General features: G+C 45.3%; 1 protein-coding gene and 1 long non-coding RNA gene across 4 annotated transcripts in view; one reads left to right on the top strand and one right to left on the bottom strand.

Moving 5' to 3' along the window:
* The first annotated feature begins 4,856 nt into the window (after window positions 1-4,856).
* Window positions 4,857-23,681, top strand: part of CLUH (CLUH binding protein of NUMT mRNA) — a 56,294-nt gene continuing 37,469 nt past the window's right edge. Inside the window, exon 1 of one of the 3 annotated variants that reach the window (XM_048823846.2) lies at window positions 4,857-5,102. In XM_048823846.2, coding sequence (XP_048679803.1) covers window positions 4,967-5,102 — 136 coding nt within the window. In that variant the 5' untranslated portion in view covers window positions 4,857-4,966. Of the gene's footprint in view, window positions 5,103-7,681; window positions 7,755-17,171; window positions 18,410-23,681 lie in introns of those variants that run through there. The other 2 variants (XM_048823848.2, XM_048823844.2) reach the window with 2 other exon arrangements.
* LOC142069516 (uncharacterized) lies at window positions 16,071-17,875 on the bottom strand. The gene is made up of 2 exons (XR_012665371.1): window positions 17,747-17,875; window positions 16,071-17,176 (listed from the first exon to the last, which is right to left on the bottom strand). It is a non-coding gene; the product is annotated as an uncharacterized LOC142069516 (long non-coding RNA).

The raw sequence follows: 23,681 nt of genomic DNA, 5'->3' as shown, positions 1-23,681 counted from the left end.
TGGATTTGCCTTTTCTTCCTCCAGACCTGACTATTTGGGAAAGGAACTCAGGAGTGCCTGCACTAAAATGAAATAGCAGCCTATGCATAAATGGGGCAGAAAAGCTCTTAAAGAGGAAGCTAAGGATCAAATACTTTTAAAGACAGCACAGTGCGCTGTTAGCTAGCTATCTGGGGACATATCCTGTGAGGGGTGCCCAGCATCTGTCATCTTGATCCTGGGCCGGGATTGAAAGTGGGACCCCCAGAGATGAAGCACGGATCTCTACAACTTGAACTAAAGGACCAACTCCTTTACCTGGCACCTGCAATGGATTTAGAACACCTGCAGACCAGGAAGAGAGCAAGACAAGTAACAGTGGGTTCCACTGCACCTTTAACTCCTGCAGGAGGTGTTCGGCGCATCCTAGGATGGATCCCGTTTCCTTTAAAAACGGAAGCATGCTTTAACCATGCTCGGGGACCATCATAATGGCGGTGTAATGTAAATAGAAACGCTGATCCTGTCTGTGCTACAGATATTTTACTGATATTGTAGCCAGTTTGTAACATGGTTGACCTCACGTGCGGGTCACATGAAAGCACAACGGACTAATCTGGGATTCCTAGTTGTGTGGGTGTACAATATTTCAACCCCAGTCATAAGCAGAGTGGTAGTCAGGACTTGTCTCTCCAGGAAAGTTCATTTGGATTAACTTTCATTTTTTCGGGATGAACTGCCTTGCATGCACACACAAAAGCTCTTTTTGCAAATTATCTGGCATCTCATTGTGCATCGATCAATCTACTTTGGAAGTGGGTTAACTCTCTTTCAGAAAGAGTTATCCCAGAGTAAGGTTTGTGTGGATGCATCCTCATTTCAAATAAGCTATTCTGCTTCTGGTACTCCTTCCACTGCTATCCCACATTGCATTGTGCACACTTGGATCAGCCTGTTTACTTGTGAGCCCTCTACTGCTCCGGGGCCATCTTGACCAGAATGTCACCTCCCCATGTGCAACCAGATGCCCGCCTTTGCCATTCCAGCTCGTGGTGAGTTCACACAGCCAGAATCACATGCCCATGTCCTGTGCTTCTGATAACCAACCAGGGTTCCTGTCCTGCAAACAGGACCACACCTAACTGTTAGCTAGTCCTCCAACCTCCCAGGACTCTGTGTCACACCACTGTCCATAGTTCACGATGCCATGTGAAAAGCACCCATAGCACCCTACCACTGCCACCAGTAGTGGAAGGCAGTTTGGCACAGCATCCCAGACTTCCCCAGAGTGCACCGGTATGAAAACATTGTGCATCAGGGTAGGTATGGACGGGCAGATATGATTGTGCTGGAAGAGATATTTCTATGTAGATGGGCTTAATCATATTAGGTGCCACTGTGACAGGTGAATGTGTCACAACCTGACTCTACTTAACAGGGTCTTACCTGTAGCGTAGGCAAGGATCTCGGGTGATCACCCATCACAGTCAGGGTTTAGCATGTGGGCCGTGGTGTGAAGCTAAAGGCATTTTCCACCAGGTTTTTAGAACAACTTATATAATCATATTAAACCTTCAAAAATACATGTCCCACTGCTCCTGCTCTGTTTCTGACTTTCCTACACCCTCCCCTGAGCTGTCATCCATTTGGTTCCTAGTCACTCAATTTTTTTTTTTTAAATAAAAAAGAGTCCACCCCTGGCATCTCATCAAAACCAAACCATGTGCCCCTCTCGTTCCCTCCACCACCCTAATTACAGTAGCTGTGTGTCAGAACCTACTCAACGCAGGCACACCCCCTCATTGCTGGGCATGGCATAGCAGCCCTTTGGCACCCCCCTGCCAATAGCTGCTCCAGCCCTGCCGTAGTCTGCCTCTGCTTGTGACTCTACCCTCCAGCCAGGTCACTTTTAATCCTACCCCTTCCGGAGTAAACCAAGTCCACCACATCAACAGCCAGGCAGCATCACACCAGAACTTCCACCCAAGGTTAGGCTTTGGGGGCCTTCAAGTCCTTAGCTCTGGGGTCTTCAAACTGCCACCCTAGGTGAGCTGGTAGAGGACCCCAGGCCCACCCCTCTACTCTGGGTTCCAGCCCCGGGACCCTGGATGAAGCAGATACAGTGTGTTTGTGTTGTATCCCTGGGCTACTTCCTACCGTGGCCCACAGCTTGGCCTTTCTCGCAGTCTCTTCCCAGGCTGACTTTTCTACAGAGCCCCAAAAAAGGAGACCCATACTACTTGTCGGGAACAAAAGGTCCCACACCAGGCCCACCAGGCCCAAGGAGAGACTCTACCCAAGCCTCCCTTCACAGCCCTACTGAGGGCTTTTCTCCCTTCAGTTGCTCCCTCAAGGCTTGACACCTTGCACAGGTGTAACAGGTGGGACTAACTGAGCCCACCAGACCTCATTAACCTCTTTCTGGTCAGTGTGGGGTCTGTATAGCCCATCATAAGCTGGTCGAGGGAGCAGTACCCCATCATAGCTGCGCTGAGCTCCCGGGGAAGACCTTCCAGTTCTAATACTGATTTCTTGTGAGAGGGGCATCAGGATTGCACCCCAAGGCACAGATGGTGACCACATCTGGGGTGTGCCAGCCTCCTTGTCTAATATGATAATTGCAGGGCTTTGAGACTTGAGTGTTGTTCCTGCAGCAGGATGCCTGGATTGGGATGTCTTTGGTGCACACATGCTGCATGTTTTTGGATGGTAGTGATTTGGATGAAGTAGGAAGTGCAGGATTGTCACGCTACCCATCACCGTCCAGCAAATTGCCCAACATACTATGTCTAATGTATATTATTATTACTGCATTTATTATCTGTGTTATCATAGTGCCTAGGAGCCCTAATCATCGTGATTACTGTTATTTGTATTACCTTAGAAACTAGCAGCCCCAGTCATGAATCAGGGTCTCATTGTCCTAGGTGCTGTACAAACACAGAAGAAAAAAGACAGTCCCTGCCCCAAAGATCTTACAATCCAAGTATAATCCACCAATGGGGTCCACTGAAAAAAATCCTTCCCTTCTCTTGTCCACAACTCACTTCAGGTCACATACATTAGTCTCTTCATAAAGATCTACACTTAGAATTGCACTGGTTTAACTACAGGTGTAACATTGCATTGATTTAGTTAAACCAATGCAAGTTTGTGTGTGGCCACTGACATTGGTTTAAACCTGGTTTACACTAATATAGTTTACACCTTGGGAACATCACACCTTTAGTACAACCAGGACAATTTCTGTGTGTAGACAAGCCTAAAACTGGGGAATACCCTTTTGTGGGGTAGAATTTGCAAGGAGAATGATAATGGAGTTTGCTGGAAACGACTACTTTCAGGCCAGATTCTGATACCCTTCATGTTGAAGAGTACCTTACTTCCTGAGTGGTCCCACTGAAGGAAATGGGGCTACTCAGGAAGTCACGGTACTACTAAATCAGAGAAAAGAGACCAGAATCTAGCCCTTTAGTAGCAAACTCTCAGAAAAACAGAGGGGTTGCTATTAAATATAATACAGATATTAGTTATTGGTAATAAGCATCTCCCAAGCCACAAACTGAAATAAAATCTTTGCATTTCAACCCAGCTCCTCTAAAAAAGCCTGAACACAAAGACGACCTTGCAGCATATTGCATGAAGGTCAGCAAACTCAGGCTGTTTCAGACCAAGGGAGCAGGCAAATTCCAGAGTCAAATGACCTTTACTGAGAATAACCTGTCCCCAGTCATTCTAACCTATACACTACTGTCTCACAAACCATGTATATATAGCTTTGCATACAGTAATACATACACTGCATAATGTCGTATATTATTACATATACCATGGGATCGATCAGTGATTCTCAACCAGGGGTACGTGTACTCTGGGGGTACACAGAGGCCTTCCAAGGGTACATCAACTCATCTAGGTATTTGCCTAGTTTTACAACAGGCTACAGAAAAAGCACTAGCAAAGTCAGTACAAACTAAAATTTCATACAGACAATGACTTGTTTATAGTGCTTTATATACTATACCTTGAAATGTAAGTACAATAATGATATGGTAAAAATGAGAAAGTCAGCCATTTTTCAGTAATAGTGTGCTGTGACACGTGTATTTTTATGTCTGATTTTTGTTAGCATTTTTGTTAGATTTTAGGTCAGGTGAAACTTGGGGTATACAAGATAAATCAGAAAGGGGTACAGTCGTCTGGAAAGGTTGAGAATCACTCGGATAGATAATTTTTGCTATTGGCTTTAATGGGTGCAAGACTGGGTTCTATATATTCTATATACTTAGACCAAAGTGTTCGAACTTGGGTGCCAAAAGTTAGATGCCTAACTCCATATTTAGGCATCTTGGCCTGATTTCCAGAAGTCAGAAGGTGCTCAGCGCGTTTAGAAAGCAGGCCCCGTGGTTTAGCTGCCTAAATAAAGATTTGGGTGCCTCACGTTTGAAAATGTTGGCCGATGTAATTGGGGATTCGTTTCGGATGTCCAGCCCCAGGTTAATCCCTTCAGACAACAGACCGTCTCTTGAGATTATAGCCAGAGTTGAACCAAGGCTCCACTTAAATTGGCCCAAACTTTCCATTATAATCACCTATGTACCCTGGCGTTTATGAGGCTGACAAGGATTTACCTTTCCGTCTGAAATATTCCATGCCTGCTCTCTCAAGACAGATGATTAGTCTGTGTGGAGAGGCACAGATAGATAGGTAGAGTGTAGGGACGGCCAGACAGACAGACAGACTGACTTTGGCCCAGTCTATAAGCCGCCCACACCCACAGGTTTTTCTGGGCAGGCGCCTGTCCCTTTAAGGCGTTTGGGAAGGCGGGGAGGTGTGTCCCTGCCGCCGAGCCGTAGGCCGCGGCGTGTCAGAGGTCGGGGTGGCGGAGGGGAGTGCGCACCACGTGGGGCTGTGACTGGCTCTGTCCTTCCAGCGGCAGCGGCAGGGCACGGAGTCCGGGCAGGCAGCGGCGCGACGGGGGCCGGCCATGGTCATTAAAGCGGACGAGATGCCGCCCGCGGCGGCGCCAGCCACGGCCCAGAGCGAGGAGCAGCCGGAGCCCGGGCACCTGAGCAGCAAGCGGCCGCCGCAGCCGGAGAACGAGCCGCGCTGCGGGAGCTCCGGTGAGAGCGGGGGGGCGGGGGGCTCCCCGCAACCCTCCCCCTCCGCGCGGGTGGGGGGCTGCACGAGGAGGGCTGTCCCCCTTCTCAGCCGGCTGTCCCCCTTCTCAGCCTGCTCCCCTCGGGTGTTGGGGGGGCTGCAGGAGGGGGGAAGCCCCCCCCACCCCCAGCCTGCTCCCCTCGGGTGTTGGGGGGGCTGCAGGAGGGGGGAAGCCCCCCCACCCCCAGCCTGCTCCCCTCGGGTGTTGGGGGGGCTGCAGGAGGGGGGAAGCCCCCCCACCCCCAGCCTGCTCCCCTCGGGTGTTGGGGGGGCTGCAGGAGGGGGGAAGCCCCCCCACCCCCAGCCTGCTCCCCTCGGGTGTTGGGGGGGCTGCAGGAGGGGGGAAGCCCCCCACCCCCAGCCTGCTCCCCTCGGGTGTTGGGGGGGCTGCAGGAGGAGGGAAGCCCCCCACCCCAGGAATCCTCTTCTTGGGTATTGGCGGGGGGGGGGGGTTGCGTAAGGAAGAGGGAACCCTTGGTAGTGGGCGGGGAAAAGGGAAGTTATGCAAGCAGGGAGCCAGCTACTCCCCCTCTTCTAGGGGAAGCCCTCCTCTATTGCCTTCTCCCAGTGTATATTGGGGGAAGGGGGGCTGTGCACTGGGGAACGTCCTCAGGATTGGGGGCGGGGGCCTCCTCCCTGTTCACCCTCCCCTAATAGAGGGGTCTGGCCCATAATGCGGAGGGAAGCTTTTGCCCTGTGCACATGTCCCTGAGGTACCAAAGAACTCAGCGAATGTGGGGGAGTCCCCACAGTAGGGAGGGGGCGCCTCAGGTGCAGCCTTCTTCTAATATGTAGGAGAGCAGATTCCTGACTGCAGCAAGGAACCTCCATGTGTTGGGTTGAGAGCTCTCCTCTGTGCTCTGTGTGTAGCCCCTTGTATTAGGGAGTGTGTGAGGAAAGTTGTGCAGAGAGGAAGCCATACTGATTCAGGGGGGAGGCTGCCCAGTGGGGATTCTCTGCACTGTTGAAGGAGGGGCTGCTTCATGGGGAGCTCTGCTGTGCTTGAGAGGGTTGATTTCCTGGGGATACTCTCGGAGAGTGTACTGTGGCCAACCCATGCTGTGTGTGAGGTCCTGCTCTGTATGCTGTAAGCATCCTGTCCTATTGCATTGAGGGCTGCAGGAGAACAGCTCATAGTGGGAACACCTGTATTGGGTGGATCGCTTGTCTAAGCGATGTTGTACAGAGAGGATCCCCCTGACCCTTACTGTTAGAAATACTTTCTGGTGGAGCCAGGACTGTACAGTGGGGACCCTCATCTGTTGCTCTGTGAGAGTTTCCTGTATTGAGGTGTCTTCCTGGGGGGAAAGAGCTGAAGTAGGGGGGCATTAGGGAGTCTGTCTTCTCCCCTTCTCCCGTTCCCTTGCATTGCTATGTTTATCCTATATGAGGAGGTGTTTCTTCACTGGGAGATTCCAGTATATGTGGTGGGAGATGATGGACGCCAAGAATGCAGAGCAGCTTTCAAAGGAGGGAGTATTTAAAAAGGGTTGGCCTGGTCCTGGCCTTAATACACTTGATTTTGCATGAGGAGGTAAAAAGTCTTCCTATCCTTTATCTCCCCACCCCAGCTGGGTTAAAGCTATACAGAAAAAAATCTCCGGGGTTTTATTTACTTTCAGTGTTTAAAAGGAGATCCTGGAGCAAATGGTGGGATTGTGCATGGGGGGGGAGGGGGATTCTGAATAAATTTGTGAAAGAAATACTTTTTTAAAAGGCTTAGGCCCTTTTCTTTTCTTTGTTGCTGCTCTATTATGTTTTTAATTTTGGCTGGTTCTTTGGATGAGACATTCAGGCCTGGCCTAGACTTGACCACTTTAGATGAATGGTGATCTATCCAGTGCAGAGAGTAAGAGCTCAGCAATGAAGAGGGGAAGAGATTTTAGTCACTATTAAACTTTCATTTGAATATCTATTTAATTTCAATGACTAGCCTTTTGAATAAAGGAAAACTCTGCTAGATTCAAATCCACCACCCTGCAAGCAAGCTGTTAGAAACCACAGTACATCCCTGGGACTTCCCAGAGGTTTTCCCACAAAACTAGGAAACCTGGGATCTGAACTGGGGGGCTCTAAAGGAAAAGCTAGTGGAGAAGAATCTTTGGTAAACAAGACCTGAAAGATTTTGTAAGAGAGCCAAAAACAAATAAAATTCTTTAACCTAAATCGTTTACACATACTTAATGCTACCTCAGGTAACCCAGTCTGTCCCAAAGAAGAGGCTTAGTGGTGGTTGGAGAAGAAAGGGGAAAGGAGTGACTGGAAGCAAAGGGCTTCTGCTTCTTACCCGTCCAGATTATTTTATTGCTCCTGCCGCCTGCTTTGATTGTCAGTTGCAGGGAGGGGTTTTGCTTGCTTAGTTTAAATTCTTAACCTTCACCCTTCTCTTCCCTCCCCCCCCCCCGTGGACGAATTCCCTTTGCATGGTCTGAGCAGATCTCTTCCAATTCAGTTGGCATCGCTGTTTCTTTAACTACCCCCCCCCCCCAAAAAAAAAAAAAAAAAACACCCTGGGGATCTCCTTCCATCGGCATAAACGTGGAGGAAGGGAACCCGAACCGCTGTGGAGGGGCTGTGAATGACACCACCGCCTCTCCTCGGCGGAAGGGGCCCTGGTATGGGCTGGAGAGGCGCTGGGTTTCCGTGTTGGGGGTCAGAAGAGGGGTTCTGGCTGGGGACCGGGCAGGTCGGCGGAGGAGTTAGGGGCGCGCGGGCAAGGGGGACCCGAGTGCTGGGAGGGAAGGAAGGGGCTGGGGGCTGCCCCCCCCCTCCCAGCTCGGCAGCCAGAAGCGGGCGGGGGAGGGGGGAAGGGCTGGAACTCAGCATTGGGCTGTCGCGGCGGGGAGCCGCCCGCGGCCCGCCTGGGCTGGAGCCGGGCTGGGGGGGGGCAGCGCCTGGTCCTGCCGCTTCCTCTGCTAACGCCGATGAAGGTGACCTTCACTGGAACACACCACTGGGCCGCCGCCCGGGGGGGGGGGGGCGGGGATGTGCCGTCGCTGGTGTGCGTTCTCCTCCCCCTCTCCCCCCCTTACTCCTCCAAGGCAAGGTCACTAAGCGAAGGGGGCTGCTCAATCCCCTCGCCGCAGAGAACACCACCCCCCCCCCCCATATTCCCCTTGCACGTTGGTCTGCTCCTGGCCTGGGAAGGAAAGAGTCGGGAGCTGGGATTCGCCTGGGGGGCGGAGTCTGATGTGGAGCGCGCAGGACCGCGAGAAGGGAGAGAGAACGACCCCGCGCCCCCCTCCACCCCGCGCACACGTGGTAGCTCCCAGTGCCCCGGCTTGAGACAATGTAGCGACCCCGGCGTTCCACGCGGCCCTTGGCAGGGAGCTGCTGGGGTCGGGGATTTAAAGAGACAGCGGCCTCCCTGGGGGCTGGGAGATTAGTGCCCCTGGGGTTCCGTTCTAGGCTCTTGGGGGGCGGCTGCCAGGACTCAGGAGCCAGCCTGCTGCAGCAGTTCGAGGGGGGGGCTGCTGCCCTCCCAGCTCCCACACTGACTTGCTGTGTGACCTTCAGCAGGTGGTTGAACCTGGCCCTAAGCGGGATGCTGCCTCACAGGGGTGATGCGTGGCATGGTTAATAAGTGTTAACGTGTTTGAGGAGCTGAGGTGGAAGGGACAAGAGGAGAGAAAAGAACTGTATTACATTAGGAGAGCAGGGAGGCTTCCCCTAGTATTTGAGAGACTTCAGGTCTGTGTCCAGCCCTGCCATTGACCTGCTGTGTGGTCTTGGGCAAGTCACTTTCCCTCTCAACCTTTGTCTGTACAAATACCTAGTAAGAGCCCAGCACAATGGGGCCCAGATTTCACTTGCTAGTGTGATACAAATAATGGTTATTCTGCTGTCTCCACTAGCATAATTGTGATTGCAAAACCACCCAGCAGAGAGTTATACTTTCAGAATTCACTCCTTTTTATGATGCTTTGAGCTTCTAAGTATAGATTTCATCTTTACTTCATTTTTTGTTAAAATCTCTTATCAATAGTCTTATGGTGAATTTGACATCATTATATCAAATAACCAGCCCCAGATTCCTTCAACATGCTGGAATAATGTGCGGACTGCAGTTCTGTGTGAAAGAAGAGCGTATTCTGTGGTGGCTGATGTGGCAGGAGAAGGCCACTTGAAAAAGTTCCCATTATACATCTTCCCATTAACGTGGCTTAAGCTACAGTGCAAAGGTTTCCCATGGTCACAGACTCACATTTTGTCTTTGGCAATTGTATTTTTAAGGGGGTTAAATTTCTGATCTTTCCAGAACCTGCTCATGTGTTTACACTATACAAAGTAGGGAACCATGTAATATGTAATTTCTTACATGATGAACCTACAACACAAGTACTGAATGCCTAGAAACTTGGCTTTAATTTTGTCTTTGCATAAGGTATTCAGATGAAATGGATGTTTATTTTTGGAGAAATCCTGGTATCCTTACTCGGGCAGACTCCCACTGATGTTCTGATGGGAGTTTGCCTGAGTTTTGGGGCTTCGTCGTACATTAGGTACAGTTTCAAAATCTTTCTAGAGGGCCATCATAGGTTTGATTCTTAGAGGTGCTAAGCAACTGCAGTGTCTTTTGGAAGTTCCTTCCAGTCATGGATGCTGAACCCTTCTCAGAATCCAGCCCTGTGTTTGTGTGTCTTGAGTTTCATGCTCATGGAAAAAGTGCCTGACTGGCAATTCTACGATTGATCTGTCCTATCCACAGATTAGGTGCTGCGTTAATAACAGTAGCTGTACAAACTCCCCCATGCACTGCTCCATCAGTGTGCTGCTGTCTCCTGATTTGGAGGGGAAACTTCTAGGGGTGAAAGTATTATTCAATCCATGACCTATCTGTTGAAATCACCACTTAGCGCCAGTTGTGGTAATGGTTGACAGGGTTGCTTGTCCAAAGGGAATTGTCCTGAGGCCACTAAACTCACTTCAGATATGTTGTTTATAACCATGCAAATTGTATTCCATTGGTGTCAGTGTTTCTGGATCTTAGTCTCTCGCTATTAACAAAATATCCTAACGTTATTGTAACAACTGAAGTCTGAACATTTTTAAGAGCTGTCACAAAATATTCAAAGAGGGTCATTAATCTCAAAAATTAAGTGGCCAGATTAGGATAATTAAAAATAATATGCAGAATAATCCCCCCCACCCCTCCAAAAAAAAAAAGACATTAGAGTGTTTGACAGAACATTGCACGCTCAGCTGGTTATCTATCATCTGGTTGTCCTGTAACATTAATTTTGGAGGCTGCAGGGAGTGGGTAATGGCAGTGCTTAATTTGTAATGAAAGACATTCTGGGGCTCAAGCAATTAGGTGCCAAGGCTCAAGTAATTTTTTTTACTTTCATAACTGACACAGCAAGCCCACTATGTTTGGCAGTTCATAGATGTGCCCGGGCTTAGCCCTGGCTCAACTGAAGCACTGGGTAAGGGGGATATGGAGCCATTTGCCAATAGGTCTCTAATTCAAATCCATTGCCGGTTGATAGTGACCAGTGATCAGGTTGCTCAGTGATTTGTGAGTGGATGACTTTAGTCCATTTCTTAATAGTCAGATGTTAAAATCACTACCTTCTATTGTCAGTCTTAGCAGAGGGGCTCACCCATAGGAATGCTGGGGGTGCACCTGGGAAGCTCCCAATGCTGCTGTCCTTCTTCTCTTAGTACTGTGGATTTCTAGAAGGCCTTATCTTGAGGGCTTTCAACAGGGCACCTTTCACAAGCCCTAAAGACACATTAAAGCATGCATCTCATTTTAGAAAACTTAAATCTTAATTTGAAAGGTGCTCAGATTTGTACTTTTTTTTTTTTTTTTTAAGTATTGTGCAGAGGGTCTTATAAACTTGAATGTTGATCCCAAACTCAAGCCCTTTCTTGATCAGCTTTTTTGTTTCCTTTAAAAAAGGACATAAAGCAAAGGGTGAGAGCTGTACACCTTGTGGAAGACCTACATCCTAGTGAGAGAGAAGTTTGCACCTATATTTGATCTGACACTTTTAAAATATTGTTTACCAGTCCATAAGCTGTTGAAGTTTATACCTAAGCCGAAGTCTGTTTGTTTTAGGTGACTGTGTGGACTGGACTGAAGTAATTCAAGGATGTAGGAATGTCCTGTTGAGCGCACATTTTTTTTTTTCCCCCTTCAGGTTTTTTTTTTTCAAATGGACGATGTGTTTTCCATTCCACTAACTTAGTTAAAAAATTACAGTGCATAATCTTGTGCTTCAGGGCATTAACTGATTTCTAGCTGGTGTTGGGTGGAAAAATAATTCCTCTCCAGCATTGCACGATTGGCCAGGTACATTTTGGAGGACTTTCACTTTCTTCTAAAACATCAGGTGTAGGCCATAGGCAGGAGCAAGATACTGCATGCTTTCTGGCCTAAAACCAGTTTACCTATGCTACTTATGAATCCTTCCAACATCCCTGTGATCACCGTAGAGGAAACTGAGAAGTTAAATGATTTGTGCACAGCCACAGAAGGAGTCTGCCAGAGCTGGCATTAAAATGTCAGAGTTCCTGGCTCTCTGTCATGTGCTGAGGTGAGAGAGATCAAGGTTTGGGTCCAGTGTGACAATTTCTGTGTATTGCTTAATAATGTTACACTAATAAGTGAAACGTTACTTTGTTTTAAGCAGTTCTGCCAGTATTGGGTGGAAGCTGGGTAATTTTGTAGCTGCTGAACTCTGAGTTGGCATTTCATCAGTTACAGGCAATCTTTTCTTTCTCTCGCATGAAGATTGCCTTTCTTTTAAAAACCCGCACAATGTTTGTTCATGTAATGTTTTCCAGCAAGGACAATTATAGGATAGTTAACCCTTCAGTTTAGTTAATGTATACAAAGTCAAGAGACAGTGAAAATGCATTTCCTGGATTACTAGCATTTTTACTGCTGTCACTGCTTCAAATCTGAGCTTGTCTCATGTGCAGATTTAATAATATAGTCAGCTCAAAGGAATGCTGTTCACCCGACTTCTTTTAGCGCCTCTCGGAGCTGCCTTTCCCCACTTTCCTAGGTACAACTCCTCTAGGTCTGCCACATGTTCCAGGTACGTCTTGTTGCACCATTAATTTGAACAGGCATTGTGGGAAGACTGTTGTTGAGACGCGAGTGCAGTTGTACAGCAGTAACAAGGTCAGGAGACTGCTGTTTAATCTAAGGATCTGCTATGACTGTCTGTCACTCAACCACGGAAGTTTTAAAAGGGGCTGATCTTTAGACTGGAGAGCATTGCTTCTGTCTTAGGTTGCCTGTGAGTGATAGCAGGCAGGAAGGAATTCAGGTGGCAACTTTGGAGGCTCTGTTTACTTTCTTGTCACATGTTTGGTTGGTCAATCTAGGCAGTCCGTTATTTTGAGGAGTTATTTAAGGGTCTGACGTTCCTGTATTGTGTTCTATATTTGAAAAGTAACAGTCAGGGGACAGTGTAGGATTTGGCTGGAGCAGACACATTAGAAGGACCTCGCTCCCTCAGCATTGAAATCCATGACTGGCTTTGTGTTTGGAAGCAGATCCACTTTCAGGCACCACTGTCTCTACAGGCCTGTGCATCAACATCAGTGGTGGACATGTCTCCCAGCAGAGAGTCTCTACATGAGGGACTCTTCTAAAGTAAACCTCCCCTTTGCATCTGGAACTCATGATACCCTGGGTGGAAATTGTTTGCTAAAATCCCCTCTTGTAGACAAGGCCCTAAAGACTTAATTTTTTACGAGGCCTAAAAAAAGGGAGAGGGAAAAACAATATGAACTTGGGGGAAGGTAGGGAGGGTCTTTATTCTGCCACATTAAAAATCCAGATATGCACATAAAGTAACCAGTCATTACTGTAACTCTCCTCTTCCCTGTTTCTTTATGCTTCAGTTCTCCCTCCCCCTGCCCCATTGCGGCATGCCTCAGGTTAGATTGTAAGATCCTTGGGGCATGGTACAGGTCTTTCATTTGTGCTGCAAGGCACTTAGGCACTGCATAAATAATAGTAAAAACACTGGTTCTCATCTCAGTAAGCACATGAGCATTTCAATTAAACAAGCTTTACTGTACAGACCATATGTCAGCTACTCCAAATGGATGAGCTTTGCGTTTTGTCTTTTTTTTTTTTTTTTTAAACTGCTCTTAACTAGAATAATTTGTAAATCTGTCTTTGGCTCTTAGTAAGTGGTATTACAGACCTTTTGTCCCTGTAACAAACTCTTTGCCCTTAGGGAGGGGCCGAACTACCTTCATTTGAATAAACTTCATTCCAGCTTTCAGGAAAAGCTATATCTCTGTTACTGTATTTTGAAATCTTTGCTACTGCATTTCTGTCTTCTCCCTCCCCCTTACCCTTTCTTCTCTGAAGGAAAATTTTAAAGGAGCAGTCCACTTAAAACAAAATTCCTTATCTGTTGCTAATACTCTTGATTTTTAGAAGTGCCCTTAACCTAAATTTCCTTTTGTAGGGTCTCTTTAACTCCAGAAAACCAAACCAATGTTAAAATTATCCCTGTTCTGGGGTCCAGGTGCCCTAGGGTGACCAGATGGGGGGTGGGGGGGAAATAGGTGCCTATATAAGAGAGAGCCCCAAAAATCATGACTGTCCCTATAAAATCGTGACATCTGGTCACCCTAAGGTGCTCTCACCCATCAGTCTTGTTTTGGGTTTTTTCCCATCCATTTGGGAAGTCAAGACACAGTCTCCTGTAGTTGCTGATATGTGTTTTTTTGAACTTCGCACTTTGCCGTAGGCTCTGGCCTTTCGACACAGTTTGGGAGCAGTGTTTGAACTGTTTGCCATTGCAGCTAAGCCTTTTGGCCAGCCAATGGTAGGACCACGTTTTAAAAAAAGAGTTTTGCCCAGCCAAACTATGCCGGAAATGGGTTGAAATGTAACTCCCAGACTCGGCCAGTGTAGGAGAGGGACCCAAGATGCTAAAAGTCCAAAGCTTAGAAAGCATTTCGGTTACTGCAGGAAAGAGCCTCTGAGCCAGCAAGATTGACGCAGCGCAAATGAATGTGGCCCTGGAGGGCCAACTACAGCAAAACTATGTTTCCGGTACCCACGAAAGAGCATAAAAGGTGCAAACGTCTACCTGAACTTTCTTGTTAAACATGACTTGAGCATGGTTGGGCCCTAACCGATCAGACTCTGGTGTGACTCTACTCTCTTTGAAAGAGTGAAGAATTTTCTCCATTTAAATATCCGCGTTGTATGTAGTGCCCACAGAAGAGACTCCCAATACAGCACTTTCTATCTCATGTTTACCTCCTGTTTTAACTGGAATGGGCATCGCTTTAGCTGTAGGGTTGATGAGCTTTTTTGGTCAGCTACAAACTACAGGGAGTGAAGGAACTTCACATGATGCAACTCTGTGTGTGTCCTGCAGCCTCTGGAGACTAAACGTGATGCTTATAACCCTTAATGGTACCTACAGATGGTTTAAAATAAACATGGATTACAGATCACAGGGGATAGCGCCAACACACTTGCTTAGGGGCATTTGCTAAGGAAAATGTGTTGGTTGCATCAAAAGAGATGACGGAAATTTAATTTGGAAAGTTGGAACCTCCAGGTTATAGGTGCCCCCTGATGGGATGAAGAGAGGCAGTTTCCATGACATCCTGTCTCTCTCGATGGAATCTTAAGGAAATAATCAATCCTCCTTTGAAGATGGCATAAGCTTTTGGGGTACCTATTAAACTTGCTTCCTCCTATATAAATATCACCCACTACAAGTGAAATCCTACCCAATGCCTTCACTGTATCTGGTTAACTTTCTTCTAATGAATCTAAAATACTGTAGTTTGTGCTGTCTGCAGAACATTCTCTCTTGTTCAGGTCCAGTTAGAACTAGCTGAATTTTGCTGTTTGTATACTCCCATTAGTAGAAACACTGTTGGTGTTAATTATTTGATCACAATTTTTTGTATAAGAAGAACTTTATCGAGGATATTTTTTTTTTATTGCTCGTCCTTAAACCTCTATTGCCTTTAGTGTGCGTACGAATAGCTTAAATATAACTTGTTCAATCTGAGCTAACAGTTTGGCCAAAATTTCCCCATGGAGTAAGTAGATCCAGCTCCTATGCTAGTTGCATTTGCTTAAATTAGGTCTCTGTTTGGCTCTTTATTTCCAGTTAGGGGCCTTATACACATTGGGTAGAAGTAAAATGATAAAAGTTGGTGAATTTACAGCTTTGGTAACTAGAATTAAGTTTAAATTTGTTGCAGTTAGCAACGCCATTTTAAAATGGAACGAGTCTATACCAGGAAGGTCTCTTCTCGGAGGTTGTCTTTTGCACAAAGACCCACATGAACTCAAAGGGTTTTTAAACTGAAGTCTGGAGCATGTACAGCTTGTGCTTCTGTGTATAAGGAGGGAGAGTTGAAGCTGTCAGTATATCTCCCCTGTTTTTTGTGCTTCTGAAAGAGACATTAGTTGGAAGAAGTAGGCGTTTTTAAGCATTTCAAACTTGGCACTATATCCTGAAGATAATGGGGCTTCTCGTGACTAAGGGTTTTCTTAGGCCCTTACTGCGTCTTACTTATAAAAGGGGTAATGAGACAGAAGTCCTATAAAAAGAAATCTGAGCTGCCTCGACTAGATCTGGAGCTAGAATGAGTTTCGGTGGGAGAGATTTTTGTCCTGCTCTTTTAAAAAGGCAGAATACAAGAACAATAGAAGCTAATCGGGGATTTAATTTTGTATAAAGAACTTTCAGCCTGTTTTTTTTTTTGTTTGTTTGTTTTTTTTCAACCTGTTCATTCCATTTCTTCTTGGCAGGGTGTTAGCTGGAGTACAAAATTCTGCTATGATGATTGGCTCTAACTTCCTAAAATTTTCTTGAGAAATGATTCTTCTGTTATGTATATGGGTGTGGGATTGACTGTTAACAAATGTGTCTATGATATGGTGTAGGGTGAAGACAGACTCTTGAGACATTCACAGCAGAGACAGGACTTATTTTTTACCTCCATAAATTTGGAGTTGGCCTATGTATACATGGACATAGAGTTCACAAGAGTGAATTACAATTAAACTAGATACAAATATTTAACATTACTTAAGCAAAACTGAAAGAAATGCTTTGACTGGGAGCATAAAACTTGCCATTGCAGAGTCAAATCTTCTGGTTCTTCAGACTGAGTATCTATCTTGGAACATGACTTTGTTATAATCTTCCCTGAAAAGGTTTTTTCCCAATGTAGCTTTCATTAGAGGATCTGTCTCCAAAGGAAAATAACTGTCCAGTAACACCACAGAAGCAAATATAATTAAGAGCCTACTAGACACTTTACTGGGGCACATGTACCCACGCATTAGTGGTGCTTATCCTGAACTGATGTATAGAATAGGACAAGAACAAGGAGGGTGGTCGGGTTATGTGGCTTAATTTTGTCCTTTCAATACTCTTGTCTGGCAACTTTGATTTGTATTGTAGCCTATTGAGAGAGTAGAGTTTTTAGTGCTCTTGTTACAGGGTGAAAATCTATAATCTACAACTCCTGCAAAGTTACAGGGGATTCCTAAAGTTAGTTTGAAACAGAGGCGTTTTGTGGGGCCAGAAAACTCATTTGGCAACTCTCTCTACCTCGTTCGCTCCCCACAGTCCCTTTTTATGCCAATCCGGTTTATATGGATGGCTCTGCATGAGCCTAGGCGTGCCATAGTAACTAGCCTTGTTTTGTAATTCAATGCATCTTATTTGTTGTTAAACTTGGCAGAGCTGAAATGCTGTAACATGGTCCCATGCTGCATCGGTACAGAGCCTGCTATCACCATTCTATTTATAACTCATTGCTGGGCTTTAACAGTCAGCCCAGTATCCTCTCTCTCTTTCTTAGGTACTTTGAAGAACTTTGATTTTTTTCTCCTGTCTTTGGGGCAGCAGGAAGAGGAGGAAGTCTTCAGCTTTGGGGAACTTTCCTTTTACTTTGTGGATGTCCTGGCATTCTGCAACTTGATATTTTGAAGACCGAGGCAGAGATGTTCCGAAGATGAAGGTCACTGGAAGGAACTTTGGGACAACTCCCACTATGGTGAATTCAAGGTTTAAATCTGCGTAAGATATTAGAAGGGAAGAAACAGATGAATGTTTAAGAGAATATTTTCTTTATTCTCTGACATAGGTCTCTTTGCGTGCTGGCAATCTAAATTATTAGTCTTGTGCTTTTTGTCTCATGGGTTCAAGTAAGAATTTTCTTAGAAAATCTGATCAGCTAGCTACGTGGCAGCATTAACAAGTCCAAACTGTAGATGATGTGAGACCTGTCTTTGTTGTGTACTTAATATATGTGTACAAACGAGATTGCAAACAAAACTTACTTCTCCTGTTTGGTCTTTTATCTGTGTAACCTGTAATCATGGGAAACAGTATCTTTGCAAATTGCTGCAGACACGTCACTGATCTAATCTTCCAGACACACAGCTTTAATTCGTCTGAGAGGGCCCCTCTCTTACCCAAATCTCCCATTAGTTGCACTGCACCTCCTGATGTCTCCCTCCCTGTTCAAATGAAGTTAGATGTCTCGGAAGCTTGCAAATGCATGCCTCTGTATCCGGACATTATTCTCAGCAATGCATCGAATGAAAGTCTGCAGAAATGGCCAGAATATGTTCAAGGCTTACCCAAGGAGAAGGGCAGCGAAGAAACGATGAAGGCCTCTGAAAACAGCTGCTCGAAATTCAGTGTTGCTGTTGCTAGCTTAATAAAGCAGGCAGAGGCATCTTCTGCTCTGGCCGTCCTTCCTGTCGACCTTGAGAAAGGATCAGCTACACAGTTAAATTATTCTCAGTCACTTGAGGCCTGCCAGAATTGCGGGAAACTTGAGGCCAATGGCCTAGACTCTAAATCGTGCAACCAGGAAGAGCCTGTTGTTCCAGCTGACAAAAGAGCTGCAGCCCACAGAATGCCTGTTGTTGATTGGCAGCAAAACCAAGACCTCTCTAAAAGGGGAAAAGCCTCCAATTTGGAACCATCGTTAGCCGCTCCAGGTGTCCAATTAAAACACAGAACTAACGTTTCTAACTTGGGGAGCTGTGAAACGGTTGAAATGCCTGAATCTAATCTCTCTGGAAAGGCAGAGAAAAGCCAGAATATCCAAGAGACAGTCTTGTCTGTTGTTACAGATGAGAATACACATATGATCCAGGATAAAAGCACTTGTTACTTACCGACCAATCCTGCAATTGGCCTAGATGATGGGTTAAACCTTGATCCTGATCTTGAAGTGAGCACACTGCCATCAAAGCAGAAGAAGAGGAGGAGGAAAAGGAAGCTTTGTTTTTTAGGTGCTTGGGGAGTGACTTTTTATTCTTCCGGGTGTGGGTGTGTTTTTATATATAATATATATATATATATATATAAAATGTCCTTATGAGGGGAGAGGTATGCTGGGAAGAAGTAAAGTTCCATTCAGACTCTGTATTCACTCCCTTAACGATCTCAGAACTTTTTTTCCTTTTGGGCTGAAATATCCCATGTTTGCTCTGTCACAAGGTGACTTTATTTATTTTATTTATTTATTTATTAAGTTTGCACAAAAGCTTTTTCCTTTTTCCATTTTATGAAAGCAAACTTTCCTCAGGCACAGAACTCAATCACTGCAATCTAAACGTCTGACTTCACAAGTGACTAGGGCTCAGTAAGGAATAGTTGCGGTATGAAATTGCAAGGTTGTGATCTTTTAAAGAGATGTTATGTGTTCAGTGGGTCTCTTTCCTACGTGCAGCTCTATGGTAACGTGCAAAAATTGCAGGTTTGTGTAGAACTATACTTAGACACAAGATATTTTAGGGTGGCTAATTTTTAAAATCCAAGTGTGCATTTGCACTTGTGCAACCAACTGGGGTTATTTTTTGCATCCAGCTCCCTCCCCTGGCTCTTTACAAGAGTAAGCTATTGCAGTGTTACATTTATGCATTTATACACAGATTAGGAACTGCACAAGAAACACTAACGGTCTGCATATAGAACCAGTTGGTCCTATTTATTTTATATATTGAGGCACGATGCGTACTTATGGGCAGTATGGATGAGTGAATATGAAAATTTTGTTCCGCATGTGTAAATATAACATGAAGTTTACAAGCTAACTTTTAATTTCTTCTTTTGCAGAGAGGTAGCATGATCTGATGACTAAAGCCTAGTAAGAGAATGGAACCCTAACCGTGGGCCAATGTCGCTCTCAGGGTGAAGTTCCGTGGTTAAGGCGGGGAAGAGAATAAACACTTCTGTGGCCATTTTCCCCCTTTATTTTTATTTTTCAAGGTCTAGAATGTTCAAAGTGGTGGGTGGTAGGATGTTGTCTTTGAGGTTGTGAAAGATACCTGCTAAATATGGTCTTCCATGTGATTCTGCCAACTATATGTGGCTATCGCCTGTGCATACATAGTGTCATAAGGTGTGTGGTTAGACCAGAGTGTGTGCAAACTTCTGCATGAAGAATTAAGGTATTTAGTCTGATATTCCTTTTATTTTTAGGCAAATCCAGCCCCAGTTTATGCAACTCCCGATATGATTCTGCTGTTCAAAGGCCAGAGCTGGATTACAAGGGGCTCTTCACATTATTGCACTGAAGGCAGGCCTGGGGAAGGGAGGGATCAGAAGTACAGCTCTGTAAGTCTTTGGCTCCGTTTCCCTCTGGATGGGCAGGGTTATCTGGGCCATTGTGGATGAAACGGCCTCTAAGCAGCTCTGCACTTGCTCTGTAGAATGGGGCAGGATCCTGCTCCTCCTCCTCCATCTTCCCTGTGCTTAAACTGGGAGCTGTGCAAAGGATTAGCCCCTAGGTCCGGGCAACATGGCAAAAGAGTCACAGCTGGTACTGTTGGATAGCTGCACAGTTTAGTTCTCTTTCAGTAGATCCCGTCTGGTAGGTAAAATAAGTGAGTGAGGTCAGTGAAGGCAAGCAAGGTAGCTTAGTGGAGGGTTCTGGTGTGATGTCATAAAACACACAGGAGCCGAGCTACTTGGAACTCCGTGCGGGATCGGATTTGCGTTTCAGGTTGGTACTGTCCACAGGAGGCAGTATCCGTAGCAATAAACCAGAGTGATATGTTGCAGGAGCACTCGTGTGTGAGCCGTTACAATGCCAGTCTTTAGAACTAACGTGTTTATTTAAAACTCGGGCCAGCTGTGATCAGCTTGTTGCTGAATTCTACTGAAAAGGTGCTTAGGAGTTTAGCAGACATGCTGGCCTCTGTTCTTAGTGGAAATGCTTTGGAGAACAGGTTTATGTTCCCCCCTGCTCACACCCCCCCTTCCCCCCCCCATTTTGCTTCTTTCTGAAAACTGAAAAGGAGTACTTGTGGCACCTTAGAGACTAACCAATTTATTTGAGCATAAGCTTTTGTGAGCTACAGCTCACTTCATCGGATGCATACTGTGGAAACCGCAGAAGACATTATATACACAGAGACCATAAAACAATACCTCCTCCCACCCCACTCTCCTGCTGGTAATAGCTTATCCAAAGCGACCACTCTCTTTACAATGTGTATGATAATCAAGTTGGGCCATTTCCAGCACAAATCCAGGTTTTCTCACACACACCCCCACACACACACACACAAACTCACTCTCCTGCTGGCAATAGCTCATCCAAACTGACCACTCTCCTTACAATGTGCATGATAATCAAGGTGGGCCATTTCCAGCATAAATCCAAGTTTAACCAGAACGTTGTGGGGGGGTTAGGAAAAAACAAGGGGAAATAGGCTACCTTGCATAATGACTTAGCCACTCCCAGTCTCTATTTAAGCCTAAATTAATAGTATCCAATTTGCAAATGAATTCCAATTCAGCAGTTTCTCGCTGGAGTCTGGATTTGAAGTTTTTTTTGTTGTAAGATAGCGACCTTCATGTCTGTAATTGCGTGACCAGAGAGATTGAAGTGTTCTCCAACTGGTTTATGAATGTTATAATTCTTGACATCTGATTTGTGTCCATTTATTCTTTTACGTAGAGACTGTCCAGTTTGACCAATGTACATGGCAGAGGGGCATTGCTGGCACATGATGGCATATTGTCTTAAATCTAAATATTAGTCACTTAAACCTGGGATCAAAGTGATAATCCTGTCAGGCTTCTGTTTCCACCCAGATTATTGGAAGCAGAGTATAAAATTCCTGGGGTCAAAGATTCTGCTCTTCTCTGCCCCTGTGAATCTGCAATAGCCACATTTTCTGCTCCATTACTGCTGCTCCATGGTGTTGCACTGCTGTAAATATGAAATTTTTGGTCCTGAATCCTATCTTGGATTCAGCTAGGAAGATGGTGGGAATGCTTTTAGCATGCTGGGGTTCTTATTTGTTTTTATCATTGTGCCAAGTGTGCATTTCCAGTTTGCAGACATGCTTAAAAGCAAGACAAGTGTTTGGAGTTTGGACACCTATTTCAGACTGTGAAGACATGTTTGTACCCTCAGAATGAACCTGCAATCACAGTGGTGGTGACAGGTTCATGCTTAAGATGAGTAAGGACAAAGTAGGTTTTTGATTCCTTCATCTTTAACAGTCTGCTGATAGTGTTGCTAAATGCAGGTAAGGGGATACTAAAAACCTTACTTTATTTTGACAGTGTCGCCTATTTCTTAAGTTTGGGATGTAACTTGTTAGCAGGTTAATTTGGGACTGCATTTATACTGCTGTGTCTTAGGCCTGAGGATGAAATCTGCAGTAAAGTGTTTCTATTAAAAGGCATCATTGTTGTCTCTTGAAGTAACAGAATAACTTCAGCTCAGTGGTTTTCAACCTTTTTTCATTTGTGGATCCCTAAAAAATTTCAAATGGAGGTGCGGACCCCTTTGGCAATCTTAGACAGAGTCTGTGAACCTCCAAGGGTCTGTGGATCATAGATTGAAAACCACTGACTTAGCTATTGGATACTTCCCTGGCTTGTTTGAACATTATGGATGTAAATTTCTGATGTTCCATTACCTCTCTTTCTTACAGGAAGTAGATTCAAATTCAGATATGAAAATGGCACCTTGGCAGGGACCTTGATCTAATTGTTTTTGAGAGGTGCCTACATCATGTGCGGGTTCAGTACAAATAGAGATAATCACAATATGGTGTCTTGTCTCGATATTTTTTTGGTCTGTCCATGTGAGTAGATAGAAACTAATTCTTCTACTTAAACTGTTACATCAGGTGTGATGTAATTTGATCAAGCACTACAGGGTTCTCTATTCCCTCTAAAGAGTTGGTTTTCACCATAATATTTTGGTTTGCTTGTTTTTTCAACATAGTGATCAGCAGAACCTGAACACAGGTGAAGATTGTGATGTGAACCAATGGCCCAGAATATTTAGTTACTGCTGAAGTGTCTGCCCAAAGAAAACGTGGTTCAGTCACTTTAGTAGAGCCTGTGAGGATGGGCTTTGACCCAGAGGATTCTTACTGTAAGTGTGTATTGTCACTTTAAATAATAGTTTTAACCTCCAGGTTCTTCTAACAGTTGTGACCACAAAGCAGTTTGGTTAGAGGTTTAATGTAGAAGTAGAATGAATGTCCATATTTCTGTTTATAGTGATAAGATCAGGATAAGAAAGGAGGGGCTTCTGGCCTAAGGCTTCTGAAAAGAACACAACCCGTTCTCAGTTGTGATTCAGTAAATTACCCTACCGTATTTTTAAAATATTTTGTGTTGCACTTTCTTGTACAGAGTAGGGGCTCAGTTTTACAAACACATTCATTTGTAAATTAAAACCTAAAAAACACAGGAGAGATGCCCAGAAATGTTTTGTAATTTGAAGAAATGAGTAACTTTACTCATGTGATATATCCATTGCTAGAATAGCACAACACACTGGTTCCAGGTTTGGACTGAGAGTAATAAAATAAAACTGCATTGCCTCTAAGAAAAAAGCCTAGCTTTTCTTTCTTTTTTTTAAATCACTTTCTTACTAACCATCTTAAATTTTATTGAAGGTGCACTTGTAAAATTTATTTTCCTTTCCCTCTTTGTGCTGTTTGATTACCTCAGGCATTTCTCTGTGGGAAAACGCTGGCATAGCTGGCGTTGTTTCTGTGTGTCATTTCCCTTTCTATCTGCTTCTACAGAGCAGCCATGAAAGTTGGTGACTCCTTTTAAAAGTGGGTAGGCGAAACTTCCATGCAAAGCTCTTCTAGGCTTTGTGAGTCACTGTAGAGGATGCGATGCTTACCCTGAGGAGACACCCCTGCAGCGCTCCAAGTTGCGGTTGCAAAGAAAGAGACTGCTTGTGTGGAAACGGCAATGTCCTGAAAACCCTTCCTGATTTGTAAAACCGTCTTTCTTTTCCCGAAGGCGACCTAAACTATTGGGTTAATCTACTGCTCTCTTTTGGTGCAGGATTAATTTCTTGCTCCTCAACGTGAGACCATGCTGGCTAGAGCTGGATCATGTGGTGCAAGTAAGCCTTAAACTGCCACCTCTTTGCTGCCCCTCCCTGTCCCATAGCTTTACCAATTCGTATCCTTTCGTGATGGCCAGTGGATTGCATATATATATTGCACCATATTGCATGATGGCAGCTCCTTGATGTGGCGAGGTCTTCTAGGAAGCAGTCCACCAAAACGG

The sequence above is a fragment of the Caretta caretta genome, chromosome 17 (assembly GCF_965140235.1).
Source record: "Caretta caretta isolate rCarCar2 chromosome 17, rCarCar1.hap1, whole genome shotgun sequence".
NCBI classification, from domain to species: domain Eukaryota; kingdom Metazoa; phylum Chordata; order Testudines; family Cheloniidae; genus Caretta; species Caretta caretta.
This window is presented reverse-complemented; position numbering and strand designations above follow the sequence as displayed.